Genomic DNA, 19,766 nt, shown 5'->3' on the forward strand with positions numbered 1-19,766 from the left:
CGTGCGTTCACCAATAACTGGTTTTCGCAAAGTTCAGGGCGTTGACCCTGCGCACGCGACCTACGCTGGATAACAAGAGGATGCTGCTAACGATGAAGGCGACAGAGATACGTCGAGATTGAGCAATGCAATGAAATATGATGACGCGAGAAAGTTAAAATCGATGTTAAAGATGAATCACACGTAAAGCGATAAATATCGTTGAAAACATTTTATTTGGAGCCCTATCCTATCATTATGACTGCAGCTCTTAAATTTAATCATTATTTATTATAACTTTAATTATTAATTATTATTACTTTAATTATTACATTAAATATGTACAAAAGCATCATGAATTTTAAATCAAACATATTTCTTCCTGAATCATTCAGAAATACTCGATGTCACTTTCATCATTCGCGCGAAACGCGAACTGGACACGACACTGAAATACGCACGAGACAAAGTCAATGTCATTCAGTGCAATCGTTATACGCTTCGATTAACGGGTTAAGTCGCTGCAATCTGCCGGGAAGTGCGCCGTGCCCGTATAATTTTGGGTTGGTCTGTATGCAGACCGGCGCGGCGGACTAAATGCGGGTAATCGACGTGCGCAGCTGCCTTTGCCGGAACCGCCAACGCCAAGCAGTCTGGCAGCTGTAAACCCGGAGCCGATGGCAGTGCAATTATAAGAGCCTTTACACACACTGCAACACGTGTTACACGAGGCATGCATCACGGAGATACATGAAGGGTTTTTCTGAATTACATGGTATCACGTATCATAAAATCACGCGTACAACGCGCTTCGTGATTCGAAAGCATCTTCTCTCGTGCTGTCTTAAACAAGCCGCTTGCGACACGCGTGCATCGCGGTGCGTAGAAACCTTAATAAGATGCACACGCGTGGCGGCGGATGCACCGTGGATGAAACGTATCTTGATCCCTCGGGGATACGCCGTCTCGCATGGACGCGAGCGAAAAGAGAGATGAATGGACCGGAGAAACCGAGGAGAAACGTGATTATTCCGATTTTGCAATGCGAATCACCGCACACGAGTTATACGGAGCGTCTCGAAAGGAAATGACATCAGAGTCTTTGAGTCAATGAGCCCACGGGGCAAAGGGATATTCAGGAATAAATATTTATCTTAACGCAATCATATATATGTATATATCCAAGTGTTAATCGACATTAACCATTTTAACGAGCGTTTAGGATAATTTATTCGTAAAATTTGTAGAAACTTACTTTTCCTGCATCTTCTTCTGTCGTTCCTTATCTTTTTTTTTTTTCTTCGGTTTCAACGCGGGATCATACTCGCCCTTCATTTGAAACTTCGCCCTCTGAACCGACAGTGTTTTTCCCCGGATTTGCGAGCCATCTAAAATTTTCAATGCCAGATCCACCGACTCGACCTAAAACAGATATCAAATAATTGATGATAAATTGCAGATTGGGTTAAAGATCATCCGAGATTCAACGAAAAGCAAAGCTCGTTGTTCAGAAAATTTTTGCACGTCTTGTACTGAAAGTAATTAACGCAGGACGTAAAAGAGGCGGCGTTAATAGGCTGCAGTTCCTAGTTATTGTGTCAAAGTAATGGAGGTACTATTGTTACCTGACAATGTGTTCGCGATAAAGTTGATGATAAGTCTATAGTAAAAATTGATGATCAATTTAAATACATTTTATTAGCCGACTACGCCCACGACAACCACTGAGTTTACGTCGACAAAATAAATTCCAACTTACATGCGAAAGGTTTGACCGTGGATTTATGAAATGGGCGTATTCTCGATTCAGTAGCTATTTAATTAAATGAATCTGTCCTTTTATTGCGTAACCCAATTTTCCGAACAAAATTTGTTAATTTAAATTTTCTTGTTTATCGAGAAAATTGCATAAATTACATTGGTAAATATATCATGAAATTTAATGTACAAATCTACTTTTTTAAGTTACACTAGTACATTAAATTTAATGTATCTGTAATTGAAAAATATATATTTGTGTACATGTGTATGGAATTTAGTGTACTTTTTCCTAAAATTTTATGTGAATGGAATTTAATGTTCATTAAATGTTTTAAATGTACCTGCTTGAAATTTTCTTCCGTTACATGTAATGAAAGCAAATTTTTTCAACAGTGTGTAAGGAGAGAGAGAGAGAGAGAGAGAGAGAGAGAGAGAGAGAGAGAGAGAGAGAGTGTACGTAAGCTACTTAAGGATATTTTATACATATTTCCAAAATGATAATAAAATTATGAAAAAATTACAGATTATTCTAAATCACGTTTAAAAATAACACGACAAATTTGGTGACGGTTTAGTATCTGAATCATAAGTCATTTTAATAAATAGTACTATTTTTTAAATCTGTGGTCTAATAAAAATATATAATTTTTTTTAAGGGATTGTACATCTAATACATACGTCCTTAACATTTGAAGGCACTTTTAATAAGAACTTTCTGAGTTGTACTGGAAAATATTTAACGGAACTTTAGCAGCATATACAGAAGAGGTAAAACAAACTATGACTCTAAAGATCAGAAGATTAAAAGGAAACTAAAATTAAACGTAAGTTCCAAACCTAAGTCGGCAACTACGGATTACATCGTCAAAACTAAACTATATTTCTTAATGGCTTCAAAGAAATCCTATGGAACTCTCGTGTATGGACAAGTCATAAAAACGTAAATAACTTATCGTTTCGATACACATATGTGGACGCTAATACACACACATACACACACACACACACATATATATAGATCGTCAAATTTATTCGCAAATATTCTAGGAATTATTTTGAGCTGTTGCACCATCGTTTGCGTTCTGGACATTAGATGTGTCAAAAAGTGTATAATATATGTATCAGAAATAGCGAAACCATTTCAGAGCAGTAATGGTGTCACGCTTATTTACAAAACCCGTAAAACCTGAGCAGCTTAGCGCCATTTTAACCGTGACTTCATGCCATTCATAGACGGATACTATGAATAGGAAATAAGGATTTGCCAACTGTCTCTCTTTTCTCGAAGAAAGGCATGACAAATAAGAGCAATGCTCCTTTTATAGCAACAAAAATTCTTAAGGCAGAAATGCTTGATGATATCCGGCGAGATAAAATTCTGCCAGAATTCTTGAATTCGGTGGTTGAATACTTCAAGACAACCTGCATAATGCAGTGGCTGGTCCTTGTTTCATATGCATTTGGCGTGATAATACGCGATGAGGCAAACGTGACTAGAATGACGACTATCTAAATATGAACACAGAGCGATGTCGCGACGACGAATGACGTAACGATCTCCGAGACAAGTCTCCCTTGTAAAGATGACCTAAAAATCAGCTTCCCTACTATATGCTCGATATCTTTAAGATCGAGAAATCCAGCGGAGGCTATTCCTGGAAGTATTCAACGGCGATCGTAATGATTTACCGTCGCGCGTCGACCCACTTAGGCGAAATTCTTAGGTTCGAAATGATCCCCGCTGCGTCTCCTTCGACTCTATACTGTTCCTACGTGTCTAACAAACCATTGAAAATAAGAAATAACTTCGACCACTCGTAAAATTGCTACAGATCGGGAGTTTATGGCTAATTTCATAGCAATACGATCTTCGTGGAGAAAGTTATGTACACGGAAAAAAAAAGTTTCTGGTCACAGCTAATTCTGATTAGTTAAAATTGCATTAGCTACTATAGCTATGAAATTTGCTAATACATACAAAGGATTAGCTGCTGTAGTTAACATAAGGACGTGATAGCAAAATATGCATGTCTGTTACAGTTACAATTTATTTAGCAACATGACGTTAGTTGTCACAGTTATCGAATATGTTCGTGTAAAAGAAAATGTCTCTACCATAGCTAAATATGTGCAGTTTGCTGAAACTGTACTTGCTACCAAATTGTCTGCTACACAGAAAACGTTTGCTGTAATGATCAATACATCGACATAATAGCAAAATGCTTGTCTATTACAATAATAATATTTAGGTTTCACAGCTAATAGAAATTAGACCTTGCAGACACGACATTAGGTGTCCATATAATACTACTGAATTTAGCTGCCATACCTAATTTTTAGCTGTGGCAGCTAATCTTTTTTTTCCGTGTAGAAAAAAAAACACAACAGCTACAATTTTGGTGTTTGTATTCATCATTCACGTAAGAGTTCTAGACTCAAGGATATCTACACGAGAAACAAGAATCACGTAAACACATCTTAAGAACCTGCGGACATAAAGGGTCTCGCCGTTCCTTTCATGCATCATCCTGTAACACCCACGCGCCAGACAACTTCAAGGCTCCATTCTTTTTCTTTTAACACGTCTCGCTTTCGCTTAGCCCTTAGCTGGTGGGACGCGAGCGGAAAGCGTCGTGACCGTTGACGTCATCATCTCCGGACAGGACTTGCAAAAGTAATTTAAATGGGAGATCCCCTTTCTCAATTCCTATCGCATGATCTGTCTCACGTCACGAAACCAGTATTATTTCCCGTCGCAACCGTTCCTGTGTGGCTCTGATACACAGGCAAGGCATTTACGCGATGTCAAGGAAGTACAAGTCATGTAATTTGTAATAATTATTTTCCTCTATTAAGGTCAACTTCTCGGAAATGTTTAACTTAAACAAGCATTTTGCTAAACAAGATTAAAGAGAAGAAAGTACAGCTACCCGTACGTCGACTAGACAACACGTGAAATGGTAATCTATATAGTCGACATGTAGACATAGATCATCGTTGTTCGCGCGTAAACGCCCAGCAGTGATTAAAATGCCGGTTCTGTGGGTACGATTCCAGTCTTTCCAGATCCGTAACTCGGCCGTGGCAGCTACCAATGGGATTCGACTTATTGTCAGGCTCCTCGACCACCCAGACACAGCTCCCGCGGTCATCTCGCAACACGGCCTATGTTAGATCACCACAATTATAGTATACCCTCGCATCCAGTTCACGTTAAATTACACGTGTTCCCTTCCAGAGTCGATGTATACGCGTAACACATGTTACAATCATCAGTGGCGCAGTCACGCGTCTTGGGAAAATATTCTCACATCTTACAGGCAAGACATTCAAATTCATCGTTGATCTTCCACTTGTTAACACGTTTGCACATACAGCGTGCATAAATGCTGCAATAAAAGTGTACGCTCGTTAAGACTTTTCGCTTTTCACGACTGTCCATTTATACGTGCTAATGAGCTTTCTAGTTTCCCCTCCGTGTAGTCACAGCTAACGTACTAAGAATACATAAATTAGACAATTACGTGACTGCGCGCGAGTATGCTTCCCGATAAGATAAGCTTCTCTGAATATAAACGTCGTGATGTGATTTCTTGCATGACTAATTAATACGCGTAATTGATGTATAATTGTATCGTATGTAATATATCGGTTTAAAAATTCATAAGATAATTTAATGAAGAACATCAAGCTGTATCATAGTACGAGATGCTTAATAGATGCAAAACGCTACGTATGTAGAAGATAGCATCTGAAATATCCATTTATCTGCGTATAACGTTGATTAATGACGAACGACAAGATTTCGAGGCGCCATGGATCATCGTTATTGTGAGATGTCGTGTATCTAACATGCTTCGGAACGAACACTGACGTTCCCCTCTAAGCAACTATAGTTAGCCGACGTCTATTATCATTACTGTACTGGCGCCCGGCCAAATTTCTTGCCGAGATACATTAAATACCGCAGCTACGCACGCGACGTGACAATTCATTAAAACTTTTTAAGAACACAGAGATCTGAAAAAAATTTTTTTTTCAGAAATTTTTTCTTAAATGAAGAAATGTCCTCATCAATTATCTTTTCTTGCAACTTGACTCCGTTAACACGACACATACTTCACAGTTCTGCATAATTCGCATTCCAATAACCGCCGTAGCTTCCATAAGTAAAGAGACAGGTTGAAGTGCAAGGCTGAGGAACGCATTGAAGAAGATTCACTCGAGACAGGTGGAAAGAAGCTGACGACGGAAGATCATTTTAAATTCTGTTTTGACTGGAGCGTAAAAATCTAATGTATACACAGCAATATCTCAATTGCTTTCTTAACTCATGTTATTTTTACTATTTTTAGACGCAAAAGGGAACGAGGGCTAAATGATAAGGCGTGTTGACGCGTTGAATTAAACACGGTGCGAAGTGTGCGACGAGAACGTGTACATTACGCTGACTCAACTAAAGGATCATACTGAATTATCATTAGAATGATTGCACGGTTGGTGCTACGCCTACGCTATTGACATTTAAGATCGTGGTTGTCCCACTAATTTGCATCGCACGAAATTCCAGGGATGAGTCAGCCAATTACACTCGATGATCGCGCATGTAAATTTTATTACATCGTGGCCGATTTACAGTTACGGTATAACCGAACGTGTCATCGCAAGAGATGCGTACGCTGAATTTTTAATAACCCAATTTGCCTCACGAAATTATCACGCCAGTCAAGAGATCCTTAACTTAAAGAGTTGTAACGAGTTGTTATGTGAAACTCTTCGCGGTTTTTAATAGAAAGAATTTAAATTGAAATATTAGACGGCAGATACAAAGAAGACTGCAATTTAAAATCAATAAAGTGTTTCTCATTAGACATGCGACGTTCATTAAAAAATAATTTCCTACTCTTGCTATGATAATAATATATCGCTGCATCTTACAGCCTGATATCTTGAGTAGTACCAGCCAGCACCATCCGGCTTCCCTTGAGATGTGTATTTTGGGATACATTTCACTTTGCAGATAAATGTCGGGAAGCTGCAGGATGTTTCTCGAACTAACTACAAGAGTGTAGAATTTTGATCGACAATTTGCGCTCAAATTAGAATAAAATAATTTTTTATAACGTAATGAATGCTGGACTTATTGTTAGTTAAAAAAGAGAAATCTGTTTATATAAGCCGTAGATACTGAATTATCCAATCTCACAAAGAGTAATTCGTTTGATCTTTATACATATTAAAATATCATGCGTTGATCCTGACCTGACCTTGCAAGTTCTGGCAAGTCATTCATTTAATATTTATTTCTTATCTGATTTCTGTTTTCTAACGAGACGAGCATACCTTCGCCTTTATTGTTTCTCATCGAAATTACAAAATTTCCGCGACAAAACCTTTCCCATATTAGGCATAGTGTAGTGTCTCTTTTCATACGAGACGACACTACGCGTTGCGAGCGCATATACGCGCGGCACATTTTGCAAAACCGGTTTCCGGAATTCCATAAGATCTGAAGTGCGCACGAACGCGCGTACGGATGCGCTCATAAAAATTGTCGTTTTGTTTCCCGTCGTATTTGTGCCGCGGGCGAGCACACAGGCGCGGCGACACAATTAAGAACTGTTAACGCTTCGGTATTTGACTAACGACAAACGTCGCAGAAATTACGGCTTTGCAAATTGCTAATTTACACAGGTGAAATTTCTCCGTAATAAAAAAACGTCTCATGAATGAATATGAGCATCGTCGACGGCGAGACTACTACCTCGACCTTTCCTCTGGCTATGGACTATGTATACGTCCGCGACCTATACGATAGGTGTCTTTGTTTAATCTACAGGATAAACAAGGACATCTATTACATATAGGCCGCGGCCTAAATGCACAGTGTAAACGTAGCCATTGACGACTAAGGCCCAGTTCCACAACTCATGGTTAACTCTTAACCGAGGTTCAACTTATTCATTGTCTCTTACTAATTTTAGAATTGGAAAAAGATGAGAAACAAGTTGAACCTCGGTTAAGAGTTAACCGTGAATTGTGGAACTGGGCCTAAGCGATTGAAGATGCTGAATGAAATGTTACTTATCTCTTTTAGCGATCAATAAAAATTAACATTTCTTTACAAATTCTCTACGTACGTTGGATATCCTACATAGAAAGAACAATACTAACTAAATATTTACTAAATGTAAACATACATTTCTATTTGGCATGAGACCATTTGATTTTACTATTATTTTTTATTGAGTAAATATTTATTTACTGTGAATAAATATTTAGTTAGTATTGAAAAATGTTAGTACTGAAAAAAATATTATACATATTGGGATTGAGTAAATTTTTTTCTTATTGTCAATGTAGATACAGATCTAGGAAAATAATTTTGTTGGATCAAAATAATTAAGTAGGAATCTCAAGCATGACGAACAATGTTGCAAAAAGTTTTAACATTCTAGCAATTAGTTCGTTTCCTACATAATTATTTTGATAGTCCAACAAAATTATTTCTAAATCTATAGCTAGTTAAATTTTTAGATACTTCAGCAAAACCGTCCATTGCTTATAGGATGCAGTTTTAATGATGTATGATCTTCCCGCTGCTTCGAAAGCATTGATCGCTTCCTTTTGCGGTAAATGCACATGAAAGAAAAACGCACCCTCTTGTAAATCTAGTCGGAACAGCTCCAGTCAGATCGAGCTCATGATGGTTCGATTGCAGTGGTAATGTGGTTTGCACACTACACGATTAAATTTTGGGAGAGCAATGCATTCCAATTTTTCTTAGATATTATCGAATGCATTATCAAGTAATACATTTCAATTTATATTATAACTTACTCTTCTACTCTTGAGAGGGATTTAGAAAACACGTAACATACATCGACATGTGACCTTACCCAATATAAAAACTTGATCTAAAATAAAATTACGGCTATTTCTTCATTTATGTTTTTGAGTTTTTGCATACTGTATATATGTGTGAATATATGAAATATTGAAAATATAATCTAATTTATAGAAAAAAACATGGTAAATATTTATTCTATCTTAAATATTAATTTTAGATATCACAAAAAACTTATGCTTAAAAAACAATTAATTCGTAAACTTATGTATATGAAATTCATGTGAGTGTGGAAGTTCAGGAAATTTACATTAAGATTAGTCAAGTGTGAAGAAAAATGAGCTGACTTAAATGGCTAGCTCATGACGTAACATTATAACTTTTTTAAATGACTGATTTGACATAACATTACACTGACGTAAACTGTATGGTGACGGTGATTCTCAAGCCATAAACATGACCACTGTATCTACATTTCCATAATGCCTGACGTAATATCTAGAATTACTTGAATCTGTCAATCGTACCATTGTGATTTGAGGCACGCAGTCGTCAACCCACCCCAAATTGCAATTCCGCGAATTGCAGCATTCCCGCTGTACCTTTCAAAGCATCAGGAATGCACAAATGAATCGCTGTCATAGTAGTTGTACGTAACATCATTCCCATCATCATCCGCGAAAACACGGCCTGTATTTATGTGTGATAAAAAATAAAATAAAAATCGTGCTTTGATGCCACAGGCATACAAAACAGTTTTTAATTCCAACATTAAACGCGTAATATTTAAATACATTATTTAAACGTGATTGAACATACAATATTCAAAAATTTTAATACATATATTATTATATTAATAATTCATCATTATCATCTATTATAGGTAAGCTATCATTATTTATCTTTACTGCGTGATACAAGGCGTATGCAAAAATAGCTATCTCTCGTACGAAGATGGAGAGAAACGTGGATTTATCTAAATTATGCAACCGCGATAGCGACTAAGGGCGTCGTATGGAGTGCATAATAGTTATCACAAATGTGCAGTCGGTGCATTTTTCAGAGATAAAATAGAACAGACACGGTATTTCTGACATTTTCAATGCGATAGTCAGATTTTCAGAATGCATCATATATTTTTCGAGTACCGTACCGTATTTAACATGCTTTTCGTACTGTGCTGAATCTTCCTAAGCGATAAGCCAGTAGGAATAATTAAGCTTAAGATTCGCGAAATCTGATTCAACGGTAGCAAATTACGCTTTTAACCTCGCGATATCTTAGATTTATTTGCTGACATTTCCTGCTATTCCTATTACTACATTATAATCAGCGCCATTTAGACGTTAACTCTCCAAAAGATACTATCGAACGATAGACGTTAATGCACCCAATTGGCAGGCTGCCACTAAATGGAAATGCTCGTCTGGTAGATTTCGTCTCGATGATATTTTAGAAGTATATGTACGCCCAATTTGAGGTCTTCACGCTTTCATAGTATTCTCACATTGTTAATCATTATACATAAAAATTGAATTTATCAGTGAATCATGTTCTCTAATTGCTTAAAATTACAAGTTACATATAACTATTGTAAGTAATAATTGATTCCTCATCTAAACATAATTTAATGGTTAAACGGAATTATAAGAATCGGTAAAAAATGTCGAAACTTATTACTGAATCATTTTTCCATATAGCTTGAGTAAGGATGTAGACGTACAGTCCCTACAAAGAAAATTAAATTTGGAAGTATGTGTAATATTAATTATATTTACACTTTAAATAAACTATATACATATGAAAGTTGTGTGAATAAGATTATATTTTTGTTTAATAACATATTTTTGTAGTTTATTTATTTTATTTGTTATTATTTTTATTGTTAAAAATTAAAATTTTGAAAATGATAACAAAAATCTAAATTTTTTTTATGAGTTCTTTAAATATTCAAAATAATTTATGCAAAGTTTCATTGCGATTTATTGATTAGTTACAAAAATATAAAACAAATAAATATTTTATTTATTTACTCGGCAACTAGTTCATGCATCGCAATATAACTCTACGTAAAAATAATCTTGAACACATAATATACTTATATTAAACATTAAAATTTTTATCAATTATTTTATAATATACATTTCCATATATTTTTATTAGAGCACAGATTTAAAAAAATACTATTATTTATTAAAATAACTTATGATCCAGATAATAAACCGTCATCAAATTTATCGTATTATTTTTTAACATGATTTAAAATAATTTTTTCATAATTTTATTATCATTTATTTGAAAATATGTTAAAACATCCTTAATTTTCTATACTATTTCAAATTATGAGTGCTATAAATAACAAATGACGGCCTTTGCATATATTATTTCGTGCTTTATGTTCTTTTTTGCATAATTAACTCTGCGTCATTTGATGCAATAGTAATAATTCGTTAGTTCTAATTATTCACAGAATACTCATTGCTGATAAAGTGCTCTCGGCATTGAGTAGTCTGAAATCTTCTCTTACTCTGTTGCAAAGTTACTAATACTTATTCTACGCTCCGTTTTACGATAGTAATATTGAGTGCAATGTGTTGAAGCACTTCAGCTTTGTTGACGCGCAGTTTCTCAAACATTTCGCGAGTAATCGTCGCAGTTCCATTGAGTTTGTTCAACAATTCCTATATCGTTCAATTCCTTGACGCGTAATTATCGCACGCTCTATGCTTACTAAGTTCGTATATCCTTGAGTTTTAAGACGGTTTGGTGATTATTATGCAAAGCGTGAACAGAAGTCATTAAATCGTACGCGTTCCTTATGTACAACAATAAATTTCGCTATTTCGAAATCGTCTTAATCAAGGCAAACGCCAGATATTAAAAGAATGCAGATTTAAGAATGCTCTATGGCATTTTGCATAAAACAATAGAAAATTTCTAACATACAAATAAACGCGATAAAAATAATTATTATAATATATTATATATACTAGACAATATATTTTAATTGCTAGGAAATATATTTTACAAGAAATTTTTTCACAAAAACGTTTCGCAGGTAATTTATAAAATAAACACAATATGCAAAAGCGTGAATAATTCGCAGCTATGAATAACTACGCGAAACGCATTCGCTTTAGACGAAATCGGGGTAAGCCAGATAAATTCAGTGTACGACAGATCCGTAGTTTCTTGGGATCGGGAAAAGGATCGCGGTAGCGTCTGGCGATAGGGGAGGCGCGAGAGAATTCCGCTCGTAAGCTCGGAGCGCGCGAAGGTACGCGCCGAGCGGAATGGAAGCGGCGGCTTCAGTCGGCGACGAACCTCCGCCGAAGAACGGTCCCCATCGTCTAGATCGACGAATAATCTGGGTATACTCTATCGGTCGCGATAGAGATACCTACGATCTCGAGAAAAAAGGACGAAGGGTGCGAAAGTCAATCCTTCTTTCTTCTCCGTGCGACTTTACGAAACTGCGATTACCAATGTGTGAAATCGAATGCCAGGCGAGGTTCAAGAAACGAGAATGAGGACGATCCTGCATGCGTATTGCGACTTCTATATTGTGTACCTCGGCGAATAAAAGACGTGTGAAGTAGACATGTGGAAGTGTTGGGCCCTGTTTCTGTGTGTCGCAGGTAATTAAATTTAAAGTGCGCAAAGTGGATTAAACAGATCGCGGACGATCCCAATGAGAGGGACGATCCGGAGTACGGGTGAGTGGGTAAACATAGAGAGAATCCAGCACGCGATTAATCCGAGAAGTAATAGGTAATGAAAAAAGATGATTGGGAAAAGATACATTTTTGAAACGTGAATTATAGTAATTAAAAATTTGCGGGATAAAGTATTGTATTAAAAAAAAATGACCGCAGAGTAGTAATTTATGATACCATATTTGGAAATCGTATTGTGTATTGAAACAACGAAATTACAGTAATAAATAGTCGTTTAAGGAGAGGGTCAGGATGCGGACTCCCTCATCAATTATGATTCCTATCATAATAGCACAATTCGATATTATTATATAATTAATCTTGTGTTTAACCTCGCGGTAATCCATTACTTTATATAATTTTGTTTGTTGCCGAAATGTGAGCTTATCAATTAAACATAAATGTGAGCTTATCAATTAAAAATAATCGTATCTGAATTATAACATCTATTATAATTTCGTTAAAAAATTTCGGCAAATTTAATCATTATTTATTTATTACTTAATATAAATTAATAGAAAACGGAATATTAATTTGCAAATTTGAAAATACTGAATATAATTGATTACGTTTAGAATAATTCAAACGTAATCGTCAACAAATATCTTTCGACACAGAGACACTATTGAGCTGTTTGTATCTATTAGCAGTTACGAGCTTTGCTAATTGGCAACCTAATGACACTTTCAATATAGATCGGTAGTTACGACAATACAACGTGTAATTGTTTTGTGCACGAGTTTGAAGATTGTGTGATAATATTGCCAATAACACGACTAATTTTTAACGTTAACCAAAAAAATTATAAATAGCAGACATAAAACAAATAAAAACTTCGCGAAAATTTGTTATATAGAATTATAAGGTAACATTATGTTCTTACAAAAAGATTTCCTATTCTGCGAAAAGTGCTTTAATTATTAATCCTGTTTAATCTGACGTTGTTTTATTCACATTTTTCTTGAGAAAGTCGACTTCAATGCTCCGCTAAAGTTCGATAAAAGCTTGAAGCGAACCTTAAAAGAAATGCATATTTTATATGAAACGTATGTGAAATTTCTCCACGTAAGATTAAACGTTACTTACAGGTGAAATGTTGCGCAGACAGTTTTGGGACGCGCATATTTTATCGTGTATTTTCTGATGGAAACCGCGGATATATTAACGATCGGAACACATATCCTAGTCCAACAGACATGTAGTTTCTGAACAGATGTAACGATTTATTTTCACGAGATTGAATCTAGGCGGAAACGATACCAGTAGAATGGTATCATTAAATCAAATCTGTGGCGAGAATAGCTTTGGACACAACAATCATAAAATGTTTACGATCGTACAATTTGGAAAACTCAAAATTAGTCAATGGTATAATTATTATAAAGATATATATGTCACATTGATATCATATAATTTGATAAAGCTTATTTTATATAACAAAAATTATGTAATTATTCAACGATTAGTTATAGTCGAATGATCATAATCCTTATGATTTACGATGAATAAAATTTTAATTCACCTGAATCAATTAATTCTCTTTGACAACGTGACGAATAAAAATCAAAAGTTAATTGACCAATTATCGATAATAGCAGTTCATTCGTGAAAGTGACGATAAATTCTGGAAATATGAGAAGAATGTCCACCCAAGCGACCGAGGTTTAGCCTTGTACCATAAACGTTGTATGAATGAAAGTGCAAATTGTAGGCAGACATACACCATAAGTATAATTTCCTGTAACGACTATCGATATCAGTCGATAGTTAGACGAGCTTGAAAATATCGGATAACTCGCGAGACCTTTCTTTGAAGGTTACAATACAATCATAATAAAACGCTATCGATAATGGATGCTATATAAAACGAGAATTATCAACTTCAACTACAATTTTAACTTTAAGGAATTCTAACTAGCTTCAGCGTTTCATGTTAGATATTTAAGCGAGTTTATCGACTACGACCCGTAATATTTGCAATTCGTAACCACGTGACAGTATTTACATGTTCGTGTAAATTCGCTAACAAAAATGACGTTATGTATCTATTTGGTATCTTTTTGTATATTCTATTTTTTCTTCAATATAAGAATATTAATCATTTAGGAATTCAATAATTCGTATTAATTCTAAAAACCGATTATGTATCTATAATTGCGTCCATGGATAAAAAAAATCCTTTGCGTGACTTCCTATATGGTTGAATATTTATTTGAATAAGCTGTCGCTATTTCCACAGCATTTTCTGCCGCTAACGCAAAAGTTATTTTAATATCAGGCAGCAGTTTGCACACCTGTGATAAGAAGTATATGTTACAATAAGGTGTGCAAATCAAGAAAAAAATGCATTATTTTCGACACTCATAGATATAACGTTCCTAAGAAAAAAATTCTGGTGAAAACTTTTTAATTTAATTTTTAAATAAAAAAATTAGAACGTAAAAAATCTAATTTCATACTCGTATCAAATTATGTTTTGCAAAAACTAGGAAACTAAGATGAATTTTCATATTAGAGATTTAAATACAACCTCTCGGAACCTGAATTTCCTGTTGAAATGCAACATACGCGCTGTCCATCTCGTTTGTTATGTCTCGCATTTTAAAACAAGTCATACATTGCGGCATCCAAAGTTGCAACAAACTTTAGCATAGTTTGCAAATTCACGTGCAACTAAACGCGTAGTAAATTCTGGTAAAGAATATTTCATGAAATTTATAATAAATTACAATGTTCTTAGATAAAAAAATTTTTATAATTATTATTATATTAACCAAATAATTATAATTATTTTAACCATGATTGAAGCTTTCCTGCGTATAATATAATTACAAAGCTTAAATTAGTATATGCGCAGTACTACATTCAATCGATGACTAACTAAAATTGATCACACTGTAATTAAGAGGCGTGGAACTGTTGACAGTACTATTGATTTTTATTATTCGTAGAAACCAGTTCTCGTAGAATTTTGATGTGTGTAAACGTGCATTTAACTGCTTCGAAACAGGCTTTCAGTGCAATCGTTATGCTTTAACATGCACTCCGGGCATTAACTCACCGATTAATTATCTGATACCGATCCATTTACATCTGCGGTCTATATATCACATTTGTGCATACACATAATACAATTTAATACCAAAATTCTACCATCAGCAATTAAATATCCAAAAAATACTACATAACATAAATTTAACCTACATTTAGAATAAAACAACGTACTATTTGCGCTTCTAGAATGATGATTCTGTCAAAAAAGATGCATAAAATATAACAATTTAACGGAACAAAAAATGTCGTATATCATCATACGTTCAATCTTGACTTGAAAAAGTAAGCATTTTAGTACGTTATTTTTATTTATATTTATGAGTGTTTCGTAATCTCACGTTTTTCAGCCTATTTCTTCTTTTTATTCATTACGAAGGTAATAAAAAAAGAAAAAAGAACGCGCAGCTAAAGTTGCTTTCCAATTCAATAACCTCGCGTCATTTATTATCGAGGTCGAAACTGATATCGTGATATTAAGCGGTTACGTTATTCCGATTTAAGTAAATTTACGATTTAGTAGAAGGCTATATTAGAAGCTTAATATTCTTTTTCCACTTACTTCAATTTGTCTATCTCATCGATTTATCCACGCTAGAAATTGTCGTGGATTAGATACGAGCTTGATAGAAGCGTTCGATTCTTCCACATGTAATTGTCGTGCGAACAAGAATGTGTTTTCCATATTGGAAGCCTGCGGGCGGAAAGGTTAAATCTCTGGTATTTATTAATAGTCATACGATACTGGTTGTGTATCATAAATGGAATTTATGGTGACATGCGCACCACAAGGTTCGTCTACGCGACGATGACTCAGAGATGGATCTTTGAGTAATTAATTGGATACATACGTCAAATAACCATTTCTAAAGTATCACTGATACACTGTTTACACGTAGATTTTCGTAACAGCTACATTAATTTGTAATAAACGTTGGCACACACCTGTTGGACAAATCTTTCCGCTACAATCTTTCGTAGAATTAAGTCGCGAATTGTACATCCTTTTCAAAATTGTTAAACCTTCTCAGATACGGAAATTACAAGAGCCTTAAAATCTCTTGAATCATTTGTATTTTAAGATCTTTGTTAATGCGTTTCAATCTGACATTTCAATTATAGATAACGGTACCTATTGTATGCGCACATCAGTATCACATATCGTTATCGTAGAAAGCTGCTCTATTTATGCCGGTCTGTTTCATCCAAAGGATCTGTCACGCCCTAAACATTTCAATCGATCGAATCAATCGAATGTTTGATAGGTAAATCATTAAAATTATAAATGAATAAAGTTCGTTTTTTTCCTTAATAAAAACCATCGATATAATATGCTTCTTTACCTTTCTTTTTGCCAGATAAGTAAAGTCTACAATATCGCGTAAATATACACCTGAGACGAATACATATGAATACAAAGATAAAATCCATGATTTATAAGTTTACCTCAGATTACAGAAGTCGCACGATGAAGTCGCGGGTGTGTCCTCGAAATAGGACATTTACATTTTAATGATAAACCTGAGAACGCTGCGAATCTAATGTCATACGAGGCGGAGCATTAAATAACCTATTTTACGAAACAATGCTCAACAATTTAATGATCGATAATACTCATATGTCTCGGCTATGCAATAGTGTGGCGCCTAGTCACGCTTGAACCGCAGACGGCATTACATAATGTTTAAATTCCGTTCAAGGCCGCGGAACAAAAATGTATTCACTTGGAACATATTAATTATGCGCATATATTATGCAAGTAAAAAAGATAAAAATATGCATTTGAAAATAGTGAGATTTATGAAAACATAAAATTCGTGCCAAAATAGAACTGTTGAAAGTTACTGTCAAATATACGAATGAAGTCGAATACACTTTTGTGAAGTTAATCTTATGCTATTTTTAGTATTTCAATATAATATTTACAAAGTTCTGGCTCTCTTCTTCAAAGAGTTCTAAAGTGTCTGATATATTTTAAAAAGAATTCTGACCACTACAAAAATAAGAATCGTAAATACTGGATGTTTCAGGGTCTCTGAGTCAAACTTCAAAGGACGATAGATCCCACAGAAGATTTTTGTTAAGGAACCTGTATCGTCTAATGGATTTTTAAGAAACTAGGCGTCCAGTCGCACACGCATGATGTCTGACAACACTAGTTTACGTCCTTTGATTTTGCTTTTGTAAAAAGAAAAAAAAACCAAAAACGTCGACTAGTATTGTCACGCACAATGCTGCCGCACAATCGATTGCATACCTTTATACAGCCGATCCAAACAAGAATACGTACCATCTTAAAAATACGTCGGAGAAAACGGGTTTCTTAACAAAAGTTAAAAAGAATTAAGTTGATTTTTTCGGTAAAATCTACCGTGTTCTGAAGTTTGTCCCAAAGGATTTCTATATAATGTGCGCCAATTTGTCATTTTTATCGTGAAAATTGATCACTTTTTTGCCTTCAGTTAGAATCGATTGAAACCATATAAAATATATCGGAATTATCTTACATTAAATTATTTCAGCGGTGTTTTCACCGCTTTAATCGATGGAACTCTTTCTAAAACTAATTGAAAACTCTTGAACTCTTTAGAGGCAACCAGAACTCTGCTTATTTTTTCCAAATTTGGAAAAAGTGGAACCAGCTTCACAAATGTTTAAATTATGTACCTAAGGTTTTTTTTATTCCTCTAAGATTCCTAAGATATATTTTCGAATATCTGAAAACATGAGATTTTCACAATTTGACAAAATATGATGATTAATCATATCTAATTTCTTCTTTCTTTTAGGTTTATCCTCGGCCGTTTTGGAGGCGCCAAACTTTGATATTAGTCCTTTGACTAATCAATCCATAACGTTACGACAGCATGAATCCGTGAGAAGATTCGCATGTCCCGTGGGATTCTTTCGACTGAAACGATTCTGTTATTATCTCAGTGCCGGTACGGCACCATGGAGAGAGGCGTACTTTCACTGCAAGGACAGAAATGCCACTTTGGCAATATTGGACAGAAATGGAAAGGACAAAATGCTGAGGAAATACCTAATGGGGGATCAATTTAGTGAGTACAAGCTATTCTTTTTTCGTCTAATTATTACATCATTCAATTTTTGTCTAAATCTACAAATCAACAGCGAAATTGGAACGATGGATCGGAGGAATTTTCAATTGGCAACAAATGGCTTGGGAATGGGGTGTAACAGGTGAAAAGATGGTTTTCCAGAGTTTCGGGAAAATGGAACCTGGCAGATCCAAGAAGTATGCATGGCATTGTATCATAATGGATCCTGTCTTGAAATATAAGTGGAGTGCAAGGAGTTGTATGGAACGAAAGTATTATATATGCGAAGTACCCGCCGGCCGTTTAGGTGAGAAATGTATTCGAAATATTCAGCAGAAAAAGCTTTCATAATTTTACTGATATAAATGTAACAGAATTTATCCACGACATTTTTATTTTTTCAGCCAGAAGACGCAAGAAGTCGCAAGACCCCTTCGCGCCGCAAAACCAAAGATTAAAGCCTAGAAAAAAGGGCAAAAAGTACTTAGACGAACAGAGGAAACCAGGTGAAAGAAAGAAGAATCGGGCAAATTCGAGAAGAAATTGGTTGGATCAAGGAGAGAATCAACAATGGGCCCATGGTGTCAAACTAGGATCGCGACCACCTTCTAAGTACTAACATCTTCATATTAAACTATGTTTAATATAAAATATTGCTTTAAAAATTTTTAAGAAAACATAAAAAGTTTTAAGAATATATATATATACTTAGCATTTAAATTTTCTAATAATTGATAATTTTCTTACAATAATTTTTGACAGCGTGAAGATGATGCCTAGAGAACGCACGCGACATCATTCAAATAGAACCCGTGTGCAATCAACTGTGCCAAGGGTTGCCCAAGTATTACCACAAGGACGAGAATATGGCGCATTTTTAGCCAACGGATACCATCAATCCCAGAATTTAGCAGATACGGACAACGTCCTTTCGCAGTTTCATAATAAAATAAACGACTTCGCGCGAGAGGAGATTTTGTTGAAGCCGTGAAAGAAAAATTGAATCATTATATCATAATTATAGTTATAATTGCAGCTTTGCTACTGCTCTGTTACATAATATACGCATCTAAGAGAAAAGCCATTTGAAAGATAAACTTTCACTACAACGACGCTGTTGAACTGCCAACGTTATTTTATTATAATTTATATTATTTGTGGCTGTTATTGTAAAAATTAATTTTGCAAATCGTAAAAAGTTAGTATAATTAAAACTAATCTCGAAATACAAAACTTCCTTCAGAAATTCCTCTGTTCGAATATTGAAGTTTCTAAATAGAAGATCTATTGATGTACTAATTAATGATCAGAATATTGTAACCATCGCATTCGATACTATTACTGACATCT

At 34.9% G+C, this 19,766-nt stretch overlaps 2 protein-coding genes across 4 annotated transcripts in view; one reads left to right on the forward strand and one right to left on the reverse strand.

The window, feature by feature from the left end:
- Positions 1–19,766, reverse strand: part of barc (RRM1_TatSF1_like and RRM2_TatSF1_like domain-containing protein barc) — a 28,090-nt gene that overhangs the window by 6,556 nt on the left and 1,768 nt on the right. For all 3 annotated transcript variants that reach the window (XM_018462228.1, XM_018462229.1, XM_018462230.1), the window contains exon 3: positions 1,235–1,401. In XM_018462228.1, coding sequence (XP_018317730.1) covers positions 1,235–1,401 — 167 coding nt within the window. The remainder of the gene's footprint in view (positions 1–1,234; positions 1,402–19,766) is intronic.
- Positions 12,101–19,590, forward strand: LOC108731742 (C-type lectin domain family 10 member A). The gene is made up of 5 exons (XM_018462231.1): positions 12,101–12,225; positions 18,144–18,416; positions 18,490–18,723; positions 18,821–19,028; positions 19,179–19,590. Exons 1-5 carry the CDS (start codon positions 12,189–12,191, stop codon positions 19,405–19,407), a joined length of 981 nt encoding a protein of 326 aa, XP_018317733.1. The 5' UTR covers positions 12,101–12,188; the 3' UTR covers positions 19,408–19,590.

Source organism: Mycetomoellerius zeteki, unplaced genomic scaffold (assembly GCF_001594055.1).
Source record: "Mycetomoellerius zeteki isolate Tzet28-1 unplaced genomic scaffold, Tzet1.0 scaffold135, whole genome shotgun sequence".
Classification (NCBI taxonomy): Eukaryota; Metazoa; Arthropoda; class Insecta; order Hymenoptera; family Formicidae; genus Mycetomoellerius; species Mycetomoellerius zeteki.